The sequence below is a fragment of the Falco biarmicus genome, chromosome 5, assembly GCF_023638135.1.
Source record: "Falco biarmicus isolate bFalBia1 chromosome 5, bFalBia1.pri, whole genome shotgun sequence".
Lineage (NCBI taxonomy): Eukaryota > Metazoa > Chordata > Aves > Falconiformes > Falconidae > Falco > Falco biarmicus.
The window spans coordinates 28,223,493-28,241,441 of NC_079292.1; the positions used below are offsets into that span (position 1 = coordinate 28,223,493).

Sequence of the window (17,949 nt, forward strand, 5' to 3'; positions counted from 1 at the left end):
GAGTCTGGATAAACAGGGGACCAGAATTAAGAGAGGTACCAAGGGGCGTTCATTTCCTTCAGTGTAGGCACAAACCTTGAAAGCAGGATCAGGTGTGTCCAACCAAATATACCATAATGATATGTGTGGAACATTGCATCATGATCTACTTTTGATTTCCGACTTCCTTGCTCTCCACAGATTCTTAATGGGTATTTCGTGCACTACTTTGCCCCGACAGATCTTCCTCCATTGCCAAAGAACGTTGTATTTGTGCTTGACAGCAGTGCTTCCATGGTGGGAACAAAACTGAAACAGGTGAGGTCCTTGCATTTGTTATAGACTGGTTGCAAAGAGCTTGGTTCAGACTTCGTCTCATCAGATGGGTTCTTCTACAAAGCGTTTGCTATATCTGAGTTGAAAGGAGGCTCTGAAGACACCTCAAGGTGGATGATTTACTTGCAATGAGAAGTTATCTTGTTAGTGGGACTGGGATGGGGACAAGAAGTGCAGAGGACTTAATCACTCTGTAAAAAAGGCTGGTGCTGTCAAAACTGAGCTAGGATGCTGCAGATAGGATTATCCTGGGCAGTTCCATTCTGAGCAGTTTGAAAAGAGGCAGATTAGGGAGAATTCCCAACAAAGTGCATTCAGGAGACCATTGTATCCAAGCTTAACAGCAGAGAGAAGATACTGCTGTCTTTAAGTTACCTTGGCAAAACCCTTAGCAATGTATAACTCAATGGGTTCTGTTGAAAGAAAGCTAAACTTGTCCTATTTGAGAATATCTTTCAACACAAATCTCAGACATTTTTCCAGGGCACGGATCTTAGTGTGAGCCAACATACCAAGCCAACATCACTGATACTTAAAATCAACCTTTGACATGGATGGTTCAGGCTGGTACCTAAATGTTTTTGCTTCTTCAACACTCTGATCTGGACAGATGAAAACCATCTCCAGTTCAGGAGCCACGTAGTTGGCTTGGAAGGGCACCATGCCGGGGGGAATATGCTCTCTCAACACAGTATTATCAGTCTAAACTAGAAGCAGAGATGAATTAAGACTTCAATTTTGTTCTGAATGATTTGACAGATGTATCTCAAGTCTTCACTCACACTGGAGAGTTAAATCCAATTTCCATCTTATTATATCTGTACAGAAAAGGAGAAAAGTCCTGGCAGGGTTAGTATTGTTTCCTTCCATTTGCAGACTTGCTCCACAGGCGTGAGATACAGAGAAGTTGCTTGGCTTCTCTCTGTTGGATGGCCACATCTTTACCTTCTCCTTTCTTACCATGGCTGAGATAATGACGGTGACAAATGACACTTTCCACATAGGTTGACACCAATATGAGGCAGTTTCAGCTTGTATGGATGATGTGATGTTGTAACTCCACTAGAACGATTGAAGGCCAGTGGTTTGGACTTGTACCTTGGACAGTTAAGGAGATGTAATTAGTCCATTCAAGCTCCTTAGCTGCTGCCTGGAACACGGTGACATTTCTGGGAAGTGTGGTTATTTGGCAGCCTTTTTTTTTCCCTTGGCCACCAACACTAGCCTAAATGTCCTTGACAAACAGAGACCGTGGTCGTTCTCTGACAGTTCTCTGTCTTTGAACAAGGACACTGGGGGTATATATACCTTCCTCTCTCTGCTAAAAACTTTACTATCTGGTTTCAATGGTGATCATAAATCTTAATTTAGAAGCTGTGTTCCCTATTAAATCAAATTATCTCTACTGTGAGCTAAAATGGACTGTGACTTTTATGGCTCATAATTACCTTCCCCAGTGACTGGAGTAGCAAACAGAGTTGTTAACAAACATACCTAGTACTATGCTGAATGAGGTCTTGAATGAAGATGCCTTTGAATCTTTACAAATTCCTGTGGACAGAGCCTGGCTCTTGGCTTTCTGCTATCCTTCTGTTGAAAAATGTCTGCATTGCCTCACAGGGTAAACAGATGCTGCACAAATGCACCCAGTCCTGCATGCTGAAAGCAGCCAGCCAGTGACACAGTGCTGAACCAGGGAGATTAAGACTCTGAAGGGCTTTGGTACTGGCGTGAGCTGTGCAAGTAGTGCCTTGGGTCAGCAGATTAGCCCTGTACTATGAAAGCTTTTATTCTCATCCTGAGCGTATTAGGGCTTCTTTTTCATATACTTACTAGAAACAACATGGCTGTTAACCCTTGAGGGTCTACTTCATAGCCTAGCCAGCTCCTACTGCTAAAAGTACATGAATCTCAGGCTAATTAGCTACAAATAGGTGCCTCTTGAGCCTGAAGCGAGAGATGTGTCTAGCCAGAGCCTTTTTTGAGGGTATACCCAACTTTTTGCCTGTTACCTCAGTATGGTAATTTTTTATGGAGAACCAATGGTATGTTATGGAGGAGTGCTATGTGCAGGAAGTCCTTGTCTTCCTTTGATATCAGCTGCTCCAAAAAATAGAACTTCATGGAATTATGACCCAAATCATAAATCTCCCACATAGATTAGTCAAGGAAAGACCAAAATCTAGGTCTGGCTGAATAATACGCTTCTTTTGGTACACTAAGAATGTATGATCAGTTACAGCCATGGATCATGTCTGCTCAGTGGCCTTTTTACACAAGTGTTGTTGTTATTAAGATGTTTGTTAAATTACAGACACATCCCCTGGTGGCAGGATACATCTGAGCAGAGGAAATGCCTCCTTTTCTTCTTTTCTCTTGGACTCTTGCAGCTGTGCTAATCTATGGTGATGTGTAGAGAGCTGGGAATTCCCATGGGCCTGTCTTTCCTCATTTCTCTCTACTAAGTCACATGCAAGATCAGCTAAAAATACAGTCAGCACTTGTAAAGAATGCTCTTGTGAGTCAGCTGCAGTAACTGTGGCAAAGGACAGTTTTTAGGGTTGTAGGAGAAACATCAACTGTGCACCCTTTTCTATAGTAACTCAAGGAGATTTTGTATTCTTCTGTCACCTTTCTTCATGAAGATAATGGCAAAGTGACTCAAATGGGGTCAGGATTTCATGCACCCTACATTTCCTACAGTCTAATTGTGAGTAATTTCTCTTTTCGTCTCCCAAGGTTTTCCTTTTCCTCCACAAATTTTTATCTGTTTGTGCCACCCTTTCCTTCCTAAGGTATCTCAGTCTTTGAAGCAACAAGATGTTCAGACCCAGTTGCAAACACAGATAGTGAGACTGGTTGATCAGCTGAAGTAAAATCATTAAGACCTTTGAGACATTGCCCTCACATCACTGAGACATGTTTTAGCTTTGTGGGGAAGATCAGCTAACATGCATATTCCTCCTGCAGTTTTCACAGCCTCTGAACTCTTTTGATGTCTAGCAGACTCCAGGTGTTACAGCAGTTGACCTCCACTGAGAGTATGGGCCTCTGTGACAGTCACCTTCTAGCACTGGCAGGGAGATAAAAGTTCAGGAAGAGAAAACTCTTGAACATGATGGTAAAAATATTCTTCATGTATTCAAGACTTTGCACGGTATTACTGCTGCCCCACTGGCAAGGAAAATAGTGGTTTTGCCCTCATGAGCTTTGTTCCTTCATTTGCAAAGAGACAGTAAGCTCCACATGGAATAGTTGCTTTTAACAGGAGCCAGAAGACCCTGGGGAACAGGTTGTATCTGCAGAGTTTACCGGGAAGCAAAATGATTTCCCCTTCAAGCAGTCTGGCCTGCTGAAATTGTGGTACCTTGGGCCAGGTAGAGGGTGATGTAAAAGTTTTACTTTGGTATAACTAAAAGAAAGAGGGGCCAGTTATAGGTTCACCACCTTGTGATTACGATGATTGTCCCCAGCTTCACTAAACACAGTGAAAAAGAGCCTTTATCAGCCTGCAGTTCAGTGTTATAGAACAAGCATGTTCCAAGCTATGAATGTGTCCACAAAAGATGGATTTGCAAATATTTTGCAGACAAGAGGTAAGATGTAGTTGTTTCAACCACAGATCCATTTCACCTTACCTTTCCCACAGGCAATAAATGCCCATACACTCAGTTAAACAGCTGGCCACACCGCAAGCCTGGCAACTTGTCAACGGTAGTGTGCCAGACTGTAATTTTCTTTGAGGTTAATTGCTCTAAGAGGAACTCAACTGAAACTGGGACCTGGTGCGTATTTGCAAGTGCTTCAGTTTTATTGGCTGCATCCATCCAAGGGACACTGTCGGTACCCTTGATCTGTGACCCACACTGTCTGAACCCTTCTGAGTGCCTTATAGGCACATATCCCTAAAGCTCCATGCTTCAGCACACAGGCTCCCTCTGAGTAGTTTCAGGGTGGTGAGAGAGCAGACAAACACCTGAACGCTTGATGTTCTCACTCCAAACCCCACTGACTACTGCTGGTTGCTGCAGAGCTGGCCACAGGTCAATTGACTACTAGTCCAAATAATGTCTGCTGCCCAGGAGAACAATGTGAAATCATCAGGGGACCTTTGAAAAAAATGCTAATTCTAATTACAGCTTTTAGCAGGTTTAAAGGTACTGTGAAGAGAGAAGATTTGTCAGCTTTCCCATTTCTGTTGGAAGGCAACAGCCTTAGTGAACGCGGAAGAATCTCATGCAGCTGCCTCCTACTCAGAAATAAACAGCAGCAGTGCCATCTCAGTCCTGTTTGTAGATGTCAATGTGGCATATAGGATCAGCTACACTAAATCAGACATCAGATCCATATAGACTTTAATTGCCCAGCTTCCAAGAAAGATGCAAGTACTTGTTATGCAGCAGAATAATCTGCCTTTCCTAAACCCTAAAACTTACAAGTAATGACAGGGCCACAGAGGAACAAGTAACCTTCAGAACAAGATGCCCTCAGGTATTCAGGACAGGGAGCATCTGCTTCTGGTCTCGGGACTAACAACCAGTGTGCCCCCAGCAGATTTTCTCCATGTTGAGGTAGCAGAATTAGAGACAGAATTTCTCAGGAAAAGCCCAGCCCACCTGTAAATGGCCAGTCCTTTAAATGGGTTCAGAGTACATAGGATGCAAAGGCAAGTGCAGAGTTTAGCATGGAAATGCTGCTGAGGCTTGAACTGAAACCCCATGAAGACACTGAGAACTCTACCAAGGCTTTCAGTTGGAATTTTGCTGAAATTCATCAAAGGATGAACTGAAAACAGGTGCTACTCTAGGGGCAGACATAGCCTAGTGATCACCAAACAAGTCCAGAGTGAAAAGGAAGGAGCTAAATCAAGCTAGGAAGTCAGTCAGTCCATGGATCAGGGTCGTTGAGGTCTATGACCAGGCACAGCTGTGACAGAGACAGCTACAGCATAACCCTTGGTCTGAGACTCAGGCAGGACTGAGGGCTCAGGCTGGAGCTTAACTGGGCAGGAGTGTGGGTGGAGGCCCCAGGTGAGGCTGGTCAGAGCCGTTAAAGCCTATTAGTACACTTAAGCCTCTGGCACATGCATACAAGTCTGTGAAGCTATTGATCTGGGATTTTTTAAAAGTCCTTTCCAGGACAAAACCCTGCATTTTTCCAGTTGCTGGAGCAATATGTGGAAGCCAGACTTGGCTTCCATTTGTGTTTTTGTCATAGATCCGTTAAGGGAACCTAGGATTTTCTTTGTCTGTGCTTGTCTTTTTGCAGAGCCTCGTCTGGTTAGCTGGCAAACCCGTGGGTGGGTTTATGGCTGTACAAGTTCCCCCAAATCTAAAAGACACTTGATCTTTGCTAAGACTTAAACCATTAGGCTAACTCTGCTTGCAACAATACTGCTATTTCCAAGTAAATACCCCTTCACCCTAATACGGGGTGTGTACTATACATTGCTCAACCAGGACAGTCTGTTTCTAACTGTGAAGAGCAGCTGAGGCTCAGAAGCACTTGTGAGATCTTGTGTGGAAGCCTGCTGGAGTGAGGCCTGCCGTGTTATGCTACTGTATGAAGTCATCAGTATTCATGGGCAGTTCTGGCTCTAAGGTTCGCGTGATGTAATTTGAGGTCCCTTGGGAACGAGGGATGTGGTACTTAGTACCTGTGTCATGAGGAGAGAGCTTTTGCTTGGATAGTTACACCTTACGTAGTGACTTCATCTTCAACTCCTCTCTGCAGAACTTTGGTTCAAAGACTTGGCCTGTGCTCATGTCTGAGGCAGTGGCTTGGGACAGAAGTTGGCAGGGGAAGGGTTGGGGGCAGAGATGTGCAGGAGAGAGTGGGGATTCTGGAGCTGGAGATGATGAGGGGATTTGGAAATGGGGAAAATCAGAAGGGGGCAGGTGTTGGAGAGCTGTGAGGGCCCTGTGGCAGACTCTCAGGTGGGAAAACAGGCAAATTTGTTTTTTTTGAAGAACAACTACATGCTCTTGTATTGCTTAATGCTAAACCTGAGGAAAAGTGCTGGGTCTTTGCTCTGACCAGCCATTATCACCATCCCTCACTCACTGAAGATGAAAATGGGAAAGTTGCATCTAAAAGCAAGAGATATCACAGTTCAAGGAAAAAGGGTCAGGGCTATGAGAGGAGGTGGCTACAGAGTCATGTCCTCTGCAGAGGGGTAACAGATACTTCATCCCTGTGGAAGTTCAGTACTCCTTTTCATGGAGAAATAACATCTCCTCCTGGAGTAGGAATGGCACAATCTCTCCTTGGTGAAATAGCAGAGATCTTTTCTCTGTGAAGAGGGACATGTCTCTATGGAGGAGCAATGCACATCTCTTAGCAGATTACACACACAGGTAAGATGTTCTGAGAAGGGGCTAGAAAGCCTCAGACCTGGCAGGCTTCTGACTGCTGTGGCATCCACTCTGGAAAAGTGGGTACATGATGAAGAATGGAGGCTAATTGATACGAAAAGCATAGGGACCCATGTTTCAGCTCAACTCCTGCTGTATGGCGCAGCAGCTATTGACTGCTGAAATGGTGGGGGTGTGCTATGGATAGCCTCTTGGGCATGGCAGCTCTTCCCAGCACTGTGTTGGCAGCTGATCTGTGTGGCAGAGAATGAAAGTCCCGAGTTGTCGGAACAGTGTCTGTGCACTGGATCTAACTCCATCTTCTGAGGATGGGCAGAGGGAGAGATGTCAAGCTCTGCATTGAGGGCATGGAGAGCTTTTCCCTTGGTGTTGACCTTTTTGCCACTAACTGCATGGAAATAGTTTGTCACGCTGACAGGGTTGGGGTTTGAGTGTCTGACTGGCATGTTATGGGATAAGATCCCACTTAAAATGAGCTAAGTTCAAGATGAGAATGTGGCCTTCATAGACTGCTGTGTCAGTCTGGCTGCCTGCCCAGGTAGCCCCATTGTTTCCAGTGGGGTTATTTCAGTATGGCATTGTGGGCAGCCTTTAAGCTTTTCCCTTTGACTTATTGTACAGAAATATTTACTGCTCCAACTGTAATCCATACTGCAGTATTGATAAGGATTTTAATGATGCTTGGTGTTGATAAGAGCTTGCCTCCTTCAATCTTTGTATAGACATTTACTTATATCCTCAGTGCTGCAATAAGGCTACAAAGGTTGAGCATCTACTCAGCCCCCTGGGTACATGTAACTCCAGTTCCTGAGAAATCAGATCATCTTGCAGTTTTTCATGTATTTATCCTCACTATGCTGTTGGGTGCTGAAGAAGTGAGTTACCCCAACTCATATCAAAACTTGCCCACAGCCTTGAAGACAGTTTTCCACTGAGCAGAAATCCAGTGATTAAATGTCCTGGAGAAATGTGGAGCTAAGTAGTTTACTCAGTGTTGAATGGAAAATCTTTTTCAGAAAAGGCAATAGAAACAGTTGCTCTAAATGATGGAGCATTTCTTTTCCAGACCAGGAAATTACAAAGCAACTTTTCCTAAAGCCTTATAGGGTGTCAGCAATGTTCAAGTTATTAGCAAGGGATCAGTCATGTGCAGGCGGGAGAGGCTGGGCCATGGACTGGATACAGACCTTTATTGTCCAGAGCTCTACAACCAAACTCCATCCTGTCACAGGCCAGTGTCAGTGTAAAACAAAATGCCTGTTGTCCAGAATTGCGAAGGAGTTTTCCTTGGTTACGCGATCAGTGTCTGCCAGGAAGAAAGCACAAAGATACATTGACAGGGAGAGGGTTAGTTGCAGTTCCTGAACTGTACAACGCTCCCTGCAGAGGAAGAAAGGGCAGATTGTCTTCCCCAAGAGGGGGAATGGAGGAAGGTGAAAAAAACCAAGGATACACTTCTGGGTTAAACCTAATTTTTGGTACAAAAGTCCCTCTTGCTGGCAACTGGCATGTGATCTGCATTACGTGTGCAGAAAGGAAACTGGGACGTAGAGGAAAGAAAAACTGATGTGATGTGGCTTCAGACCTAGCAGGAATGCCACTGCACAAACCTTTGCTCCCTCTGTACCTCAGCTACTCCCTGTTAAGTGGCAGTGGTGCTCACACAGCCTTTCCCTTGGCTACTGGATCCCAAACCTGCTCTATGGCAGTACCTTGTCTGACCTCAACAGCATTGTTTCAAGTGTGACTTTGATGCCAGCCTTTCCTTAAGTCACAGTTTTAATCCCTCTGACAGACTATGGGCAGATTTGACCAGATATTGCTGTTGTAGCTTGGAAAAAAACAGCTCAGGACCTTTTTATCAGCTGCCTGTGCCTGGAAAGGGAAAGATATGAACCAAAGCATATTGAAGGTGAGGGGCGAGCTCTTCTGTTTTTTCTCCTTGTGCTTCCTTGCAGTGTTTTGCCAAACAACATATTTACTTGTACTTTTCTCCTTCTCACTGTAGGAGATCTGGTTTCAGAGCCTTTCTCTGCATTGTTGTACTCTCAGAGCTCTGCGCTTCTAGTTCCCTTTGAGCTTACATCTTGTGCCTTAGCTCCTTTCTTGTCAAATACGGTCTCTCACAGGGGATCTGGAAGGACAAAGTAAAGGCTACTGAAATTTTGTCTTCTAGTTTTGGCATCCTTCAGCATATGGTTGCAGATGCTCCCACGTCTATTATATGCAGATTGTTCTTGTGCATCCCTCAGCTGACAGGCACTGCTTCCCAGAGGTTTTGGTTGTGAATGCTTTTCTCTCTGCTAGCCATGCTCTTTAGACTGACGATCTTGAGCCCATGCAGTTCCCTGGTGCTGGCTGAAGCTGGAAAGGGGCTGTGTCGCTGGTGTTGATGTCTCACTGCCCAGCCCTTGCGAGGGCAGATGGCAGCTGTATTTGGGCGTGCAGGGTGCAGCCGAGGATTGCTGAGTGATCTGAGAGGCACTGGTAGGGTGGGTGCTGGGAGAGCTCCCTCTGCATCTGGAAGCTATTTCCAAGAGGGGCTGAGTTACATTACAGTGCTGCAAAGACCCACTATGCTTACAAAATTGGATTCAGCATGAACTGAAAGTCTTTTTATTTTGATTTTTTTTTAATGGGCTGGCATGAAGCTGTGGGCCTAAGATGAAGCACTTACAAGCGCTCCTAGGCAATGGAAAGTGTGAATACGTGGCCTTGGGACATGCATTATAATGAGGTGCTTGAATTCCCCTCTTGCTTCATAGCAAGGCCAAAGTCTGGCAATGCCACAGTGTCTAACAACCACACATTGTGTCCCTTTGAACTGCAAAGCTTTCAGGGTAGCCAGGCTTCACCCTCACCCTGCTTCTCAAACAAACAAGAGACTGTGAGAGAAATGTCACCAGGACTCACATTCTTCCTAAAAGGTACCCAGATGGTTTGACATCATCCCAGATGTCTCTGAGGCAGCTCTTTGACCCAAGGAAGGACTGAAGGCTCTCGGCTCTTCCATGGGAGTGTGCCTTCCCATGCTTTGCTCCACTAGTGTTTAAGCAAAGGGAGTTCTGTCAGAGCTAGCCCCAAGGGCCAGGTACAAAGGGGACAATTCCCAGCTGAAGTGAGTGTAGCTGTGGGAGTTCTCTTCCTGAGGTTGCTGGGGGTCATACAGCCCCAAGTCATCTTGACTGTGATGCAGGGCCTTTAGCAAGCAAGAACCAGGAAAACAGCAGTTTTGTTGCATGTCCAGGTATTGGTGCAGAGGTGACAATGAAGACCAGAGTGGTGGCCTTGTCCCTGACCTTGCACCCTTGAGAAGACACCGTTTGCACATCAGTCATTTAGACAGTGCAAGCCCATCTTCAGCTTCTCATCATTTCCAAAGCACAGACATAAACTGTGATCACTCTCTGGCAGCCACGGTCACTCCACCTGTCCCCAGCCTTAGACCATGATTGTTCTGCTCCAGGTTTGGGGAATGCTATTTTGTAGCCCTGGAGAAGGATGTTTTAAGCTCTAGGTTGCAGCTGTGCTGACAGCTCATTCATCAGCACAGTTTCTCAACTCAAATGCATTGGAGTGGCAATTCAGTCTCTACCTCTCAGCTAAATTTTATCCACGCTAATTTGAGGGAAACAGAGGAATCTTCCCCCATGGAGCTATCCTCTTTTAATCCTCATTTAAAACTTGTCTCTGACAGCTAGAACCATTCCTAGTTGGCAAAAATGGATTTATTTCCCCACCGCCCCCAGCCATTCTCTATTGTTACTTCCTGCCACCCTCTCCTTTAAGCCTCGCTCCACCCTTCACACAAAAATGCATCTACCCAGGCAAATATGTTGGGAGAAGTGTTTCACCTTGCAGCACCTAGCACAAAGATGCTGGACCCTTAAACTGTTTTTCCTAGGTGGGAGTGGCTTAGATCTGTGCCCAGCTCAGCCCCCAAATGGACCAGTGTTGGATGCACAGCCTTGGAGGAAGGATCTGGCCCTCACCAGGGAAGAAATGGTTAATTTTCTGCCTCGCAAGAGAGCGCCTTGGCATGAATTTCAGTGCAATGAGTCACTAGGGCCTGTCGGGAGTGGAAGTGCCGAGACCCCATCGGCAGCAGAGCAGCTTGGGAATCCCACAGCAGCCTCAGCCCTTGGCTCCTCTGAGCCAGGAGATGTTCCAGCTGTGGCCTTACAAGGCCAGAGCAAGAAACCTGCTGCTGTGTCCCGACTGAAGCCTTTGCCAGCACTCTCTTCATGAAATGCTTTGCAAATCCTTGCCTGGAGGCTGGAAGAGAAGGCTGGGCACCAGGAGCACTCCGGCATAGCTGCGTACTTAAGGATTTCAAGCAGTGCACTTTTACCAAGACATTCCCCTTACTTAATGTCACTTTTGCCTGCCAGCTCCTGAATCATATCCAGCCCTCCAGAGGGAGGTCACGTCTCTCTCACAGACCCGTTTATGGGCAAGGAATATTGGTAGCAAAGCCTGTGTTGCCACCCTGTGAGGGCTGCAGCCTTTAGAATAAACCTGGAGGTACTTATGGGCTGGGAGGAGAAGTGGAAACACATACAATGAGTCGGGCAATTCAGAACACTCTGGGAGAGGTGGAGAGCCAGTTTAGCTCCTTTTGGCTCCAGTAAGCACTTTAATGCTCAGGACTGGGCAGGATTTGATCTTGAGGTGAATCTCACCTTCTTTATACTTGAGCTGCTTGGCCTTTTGGAGGCAATGCTGGGAGACAGGCACTTCCAGACAATGACTCAGCCCATCCTAAAACCTATCCAAAACAGACGGGAATGAATTACCCTCTGGAGGTGTCTTCCCCTGCCTAGAGAGGGTTTAGATGCAATGCCCAGCTTTCTGATGACTGAATTGGGAGAGCTGACTCCCACCCTTTATTTTTACTAGGGATGAGGTTAAAGCTACAGGTCAATGAACCATATGGCCTCTGTCATTCTGTTTGCTTTGGAGCAAAACCACATGCGCACACACACACACATTTGTACATATGTTTGTGTGTGTATATATGTTACATAAATTCAAAGGGTTTTTGTTGATGTTGCAGAGGCAAGCACATGATAGAGATGCCAGAATCCAGGCTGTCTGTGCGTGCGCATTAAATTATGGCAGAACTGTTCCCTGGGAAAAACTGACTTAAACTCCATGGAAATGACTAAACTGTGACAAAAATAAGAGAAAAAAAGGAAAGAGAGAATTAAATAAAGGGAGAGAGAGTTGGTCCCAGCCCTCCATTTGGCGCCTGTATGAGGGTGTGGGGAAGTGCTGTGTTTTCTAGGAAAGTCTGCTTCAGTTCTTCCTGACCTATTCTGCTGTTCTAGCTCGGATGCTGTGTGCATCAAACTACACTGCTGCTCTGTGTTGTTTCACCTTTTCTTTTCCTCTACTTTTGGCTGAACACAGGCAAGAATGTCAAAAGCAATTTCTGAGCACAATGGAGGTGAGATGTAGTCTCTCTGCAAGAAGGCCAAAGCAAGACTGTTTTTCCTCTTGCCTTGTTCTCAGAAACAATAGAGCTGTTTGGGTCCAATAAATCCCTCTGAGAAAAGTGCAGTCTGACAGAATTGCAAAAAACTGAAAAGAGGCTTTTTTGTAATGGGAAATGTAAAGTGATGTTAATTGTTATCAAAGCTATAATACGCATAATTGGAATTGGGGAGTTTCACTCTAAATCATTGCTACTAGGCACCTCTGTTTCTCTCTCTTGCCTACCCTAGGGGGGGAGTAGAGGGGGGATGTTTCATGTAAGGAGCTGTTGTGGTCTCCTTATTTCTTGCTTTACTGTCCTGCCCCAAATTTCCTTCAGCAGAGGTTGGTATGAAGGCCTGATCACATGCACACAGGATAGAAGGTTCTCCATTTTCACTTTCTGCTTACTTTATTTGATCTGATTTTTTGAGGGACAAATGCATGGGCCACATTTGTAACCATGGAATAAATCCAAAAGAGCTTTTCTCCACTGTGTGATTGCTGCTTTGCATGCCTGAAAGATGGTTTGGCCTACTTGATCAAGAGCTGGAAACTTCAAGTTTTGGAAAGCTCTCCATTTGTAGCCTTGGCATCATTACTGAAGTAGTCTATGCCTCAGTTTTCGCTTCTGTAAAATGGCACTGTGAATGTTTGAGGGTCTTTCTGTAGGGTTATGTTATGCATTATCTGATGCTTTTTTACAATACAAGGGCTCCTGTAAAAGAGGAGGTGAGAGAGGAGCATAAAACCCTCCCTTCTTTTGCAAATAACTGCTATTTAGCTCATCTTAGCAAGTTCTCTATGGGCTGTTAGACTGAGGAGACAGCCTTCATGTTTGGGGCATGCATTCATCTTGAAGGTTCATTTGGTGCACGCATGATGTGAACCTAATGGGGTTCTCCCCTTTGAAAAAAACCTCTTCCACCAGCATTTGGTTTAGTAGTATTATCTATGAAACATTCATTAAATGCATGGTGGTGAGACGTGGAGCAATGTTCCAGCTAAGCAAACGGAGGGATGAATCCTGTGATCCCTATAGAGGAAAACAGTTTATACAGAGGACAGAAACAGGCAGGGCAGGACTCCAGACCTGGCTCCAAAATGTTTGAAGCTATGGGAAATATTCCCCTTAGCTTTAGATGGACTGGAAGCCAAGTCACCAGCTGGGAGGATTAGAGATTCCACTGCGGTGGGTAATTTGTTTGTGGTTGCATCATTGCATCATCAGCTTCAATGCAGAATCCAGAGGGATATTGATGACACAGCTTGATCAGTCCTTTGAGCTCCTTTCCAAATTGTCTTTACATAGCAACATCAGCCATAGGGATACGTGGTTTCCAGCACTGCTGATTAGCTTTTTTATTTTTTCTTAACAAGCCCTTCACATATTTCCCTGATAGGCATGAGAGAAACCTTTAAATGATGAGAGAAACCTTTAAATGTTGTTGAGTTTACCGTATTATATCCCGCATAGCGTGCCTTAGAATTTGAAAGGCTTAATGGTGACAGAGCTGAGAAACTGCTGATCCCTATACTTACAGATATTGTTGCCTTGTATTCCTCTCATGTGTTTTGCATCCAAATATAGGGTATGTTTACATGGACAGAGGCTGCTTTTGGGCATCTTCTCTCAGCTGGTCTTACTAAGCTGAAGTTTGTCTCCATGTGAACACAGCTGCATGCTTGCTAAATCAAAGATTTCACACTGGGGAGAACTGGACACATCTGCACTCTTCCACTTGGCTTATCCTCAGTGGTCTGTCTTTCCCATCACCCAGGAACCTTAACCTCTCTGTCTATGAGCTCATCTTGATACCAGCTTCTCTCACTCTGGTTGCCTGGATTTATATAGAATGATGAACAGCAGAGCAATGTAACATTGGCGTATTGGTGAAAAACGATATGCCCAGGACAGAACTAACTAGCAGGTAGAACCTGCATTCATTAGTCAGGGCTTCTTTTTGTATCTTATTCATTTGAACATATTAGCTTAAACATTTGTTAATTGCTGGAACTATTCTTTGGAATACATATCTACCAATTGGTATCCTAATTGTGAACAGAGCGTGTGCACCCTTGACATATTTAGAGGTATTTAAACTTACAAGAAACCTTTTTAACTATTTGTCACTTACAGCTTACTGCAGGTCTAGAGGGCTTTAGAAGAACTCCACGAGGTTTTTGGTATTAGTCAAAATTATTCAGTATCCCTTAGTTTAAAGAATGGTTGTCCCAGTCACAGGGAGCTTTGATCCTAATTGTTGTGCATGATTTTTAAGCTTAGTTAGGCCTAGACATGTGTCTCACAGCTTTGCAGGATCTTTTGGGCAAGAGTTGTTCTTTTGTCTTATATTTGCGTAGCGCTTGGGACCACAGAGGTCAGGCCTTGAGACAGGGAAGGACATTCCAATTTTTTTCATAAGCTAAACTGGCAGTGTAGGAATATCTGTAAAATCAGTAAACATCTTAAGAATTAAATTCTTGCCCACTAAAGCAGTGACAGTTGTGTCTACTGGTCTCTTTTCTCTTCTCTTTCTAGACCAAAGAAGCTCTCTTCACAATTCTCCAGGACCTAAGGCCTGAAGACCACTTCAATATCATTGGTTTTTCCAACCGAATAAAAGTTTGGCAGCAGGACCAGCTGGTCCCAGTTACTCCAAATAATATAAGAGATGCCAAAAAGTACATTCATAACATGTCGCCTACTGGAGGTATGATCTAGAGATATGAGCAAGATTAATTTTGCTATCCAGTTAACTACAACAGCATGGAGAGTGATGAATGTGGTCCTGTAGCATGTAGCAATAAAAGGATTTAGGTCATGGGACAAGGGGGCCCCTTCCCCACCTCCCCTCAGAGTTATGTGACAAAAGGGTATGTGCCCTTTATCAGTGTATGCGATGGGAGGGTGTCCCTCAGATCCAGTCATAGGACCTGATATATTTATTAAAGCCAAATTGGGCCCATTCTCCCATTTATCTGGTGAGACCCTTGGAGTGGAAATGTTCCCAAGGTTATTTCTTGATGGCACAGGAAAAAAAACCCAACCATATCCTGGTGAAGGACACACAGGGCCAGACCTTGTTCAGTTTCTGAAAGTCTGTGTGAAAGGAGGCACATGGTTTTGCCTGGGCTGGAAACTCCAGGGATGGACTACCCAGTGTGGGCTGTGGGATTGCCTTCTGCAAGAACTAGTTTCCCACCTAGTACTGTCATCTTGTCTCCATTGAGGAGCAGCTACAATGACATTTAAGAATTTCTTGTCCTGTTTTGCTTGTGCCTTATTGCCAGGAGGGAAGAGGGGAGATGAGGAGACCCCAGAACAGTGGCAGTGTGCAGGCATGATTTTGAATTTGATTCAGTGGCCTCTTGTAAGGACACAAATATATAAAAAACATAGTAAGGTTTGTAATCAAACATACTTTGGCAGCTATGCCCATCCTAGCTGAGCACTCCAAGGTAAGCAGAGCACTGCAAAATGACCTATGTAAATCCTCCCCCATGCAAGCACTCACAGCTGGTTGAAGGTCAGACAAGGTCTTCCCATGGCTGCCCCTGAGCAGTGGCCACTTCTAGTAAAGGAAACTTTCTGATGGAAAAACACAGCAAACAGGATGGTTTGCTGTACTGTTTATATTGTGAGAGCAAGAGTTTAGGAAGTGGTCAAGGGACCTGCCCAGTTAAACAATTACCAATAGTGAGACTATACTCAGAGTACAAAGCTTTTACTCCTCACATGCCAAAAGTGCTGTGTAGGAACCAGCTGAGTTTGCCCATGAACTTGTCAGAGAACAAAAGTAGAAGGAAATTATTAACTTAGGTTTAACAGGATGGTGCAGGGATTCTCCACCACAGGCCAGTGATACATTAGTTTTGGCTGACTCTGCATTTTCCCTATCAAGGTGCTGTTGCTTGAGTATCTTCCAGTGAATGTGCTCAGGCTCACAGATCACAAACACACAAAGAACATCCTGGACTTACACTGCTGTGTCATACTCTCATCCCAAAGAAATGGGAACAAAATATTGCTGTTAAATATTTGTGCATGTGGCAAAAGGCAGTTTTCAGTGCTTGGTAGCTCTGTGATGTGGCTGGGTTTGGAATGACACAATCTGCTGCATGAGATGTTTTTCTTTTGTTTCTGGGGAAAATATTATTTCTGAAATTTTGGGTCTGGATGGAGACTGAGACTAATATTAGGCTATTTAGGTGCAGGGTTCAAAACCATTCTGCAAAAAACACAGTCTGGATTTTGAGGACTTTTCAGAAGTTTTGGCCCCTTTCCTGTTCCTTGTCTTGCTGCAGTCACTGCAGCTGTGCACCCTAGGTTTCTAGGTACATGAGGGATGGTCAGACCTGCTAGCACATCCTTGCTGATAACCTCCCTTGATCTCCCCTTCTGGACCCCCAGGAATCTGTTGTGTCTGACTCTTAACCCTTTTCATCTGTTTTTTTTCTGAGAGCTGTTTTTAACCCAGATGTACTGCTCTTGCAAAAGTTCCACAACCAATCCCTCTTTTCTTTGATTATCACAAGAAATACAGAGCAAGGAGATACCTGTACTCATTTTTCTGCTTGCTTTTTTCTGAATACACAGTAGGCTTGGATCCTTTTCATGGCTATTCTTCTAACATACATCAGTTCCTTTATTTATGTTCTGTTTTCTCCCTCCCACTTCAGGCAGCTCCATTCTTCGCTAGCCAGCTGTTTTGTGAAAATATACTCATCAGTTAATAAAGCCATTTCTCTTCCCTTTAAACTTTGTTAGCCTTTGGGGTTTGAATAACAAACCCAACCACTTGTTTTCCCATTTGAAGGCTTTTCCCCTTTCTCTGAATCTTGTGCCTTTCAGACAAAATGAGCAGAACTTGTTTTCCTAGTTCAGATATCATCTGGGAGAGTCCTGTAATTTAGTTTAACTATTTTTGTGTGTACCAGCAGAATATAGTATGTGTTGTGACTCTGCTTACCATGGCTGATTATTGAACATTGAGACATTCAAGGATACAGCAATTTCGCATAATAAACTGCAATTCATAATTCAATTCATGAGACTATAAACAGCTATCCCAAACTGGCGCTGAGTAACACAGCTGAACTAAATTAAAGTGCTCGTGCAACCTTATGTAGGGAAAAGGAACATCCTGATGAACAGAGTTGCTGTCATTGTACTAAAGGGATCTTGGGGAAATTATTTGTTCCACTCTTAGAAAGAGAAATGAGCTAATCATTTTGGTACTTTTTTTAGGGACTAATATTAACAGTGCTGTCCAGACTGGTGCAAAGCTGCTAAATGATTACATTGCTCAGAATGACATTGATGCCAGGAGTGTGTCTTTGATCATCTTTCTCACGGATGGGAGGCCCACTGTTGGGGAAACACAGTCGTCCAAAATCCTCAGCAACACCAAGGATGCCATTCATGATAAATTCTGCCTCTTCACCATTGGCATTGGCAATGATGTGGACCACAAACTGCTGGAGAGGATGGCACTGGAGAACTGTGGCATGACAAGACATTTCCAGGAGGATGAGGACGCAGCCAGCTACCTCAAGGGGTTTGTTCTGCTTTTTCTGTGCTTGTAACTGCATTCGGTTCTCTGGGCAAGGGTTTTGGGTAGGTAAATCCTCTAAGGAGGCATTGAAAGAGATGGGGGTCCTCTGAGACTCAACTCGGGCTGAGACAGGCAGAGTGTGCTCAGATACTGAGGATGCCTGCCCAGAAATTGTCTCCTTCCTATCAGACCCCCTGAGCTGTACTGGAGCTTCCCAGCCCCTCAGA

The 17,949-nt window shown here is 44.6% G+C and overlaps 1 protein-coding gene across 1 annotated transcript in view; it reads left to right on the plus strand.

The window, feature by feature from the left end:
- The window catches only part of ITIH5 (inter-alpha-trypsin inhibitor heavy chain 5), a 49,698-nt gene that overhangs the window by 20,246 nt on the left and 11,503 nt on the right, over positions 1 to 17,949 (plus strand). Inside the window, exons 7-9 of the mRNA XM_056340210.1 lie at positions 181 to 297; positions 14,707 to 14,878; positions 17,416 to 17,725. Coding sequence (XP_056196185.1) covers positions 181 to 297; positions 14,707 to 14,878; positions 17,416 to 17,725 — 599 coding nt within the window. The remainder of the gene's footprint in view (positions 1 to 180; positions 298 to 14,706; positions 14,879 to 17,415; positions 17,726 to 17,949) is intronic.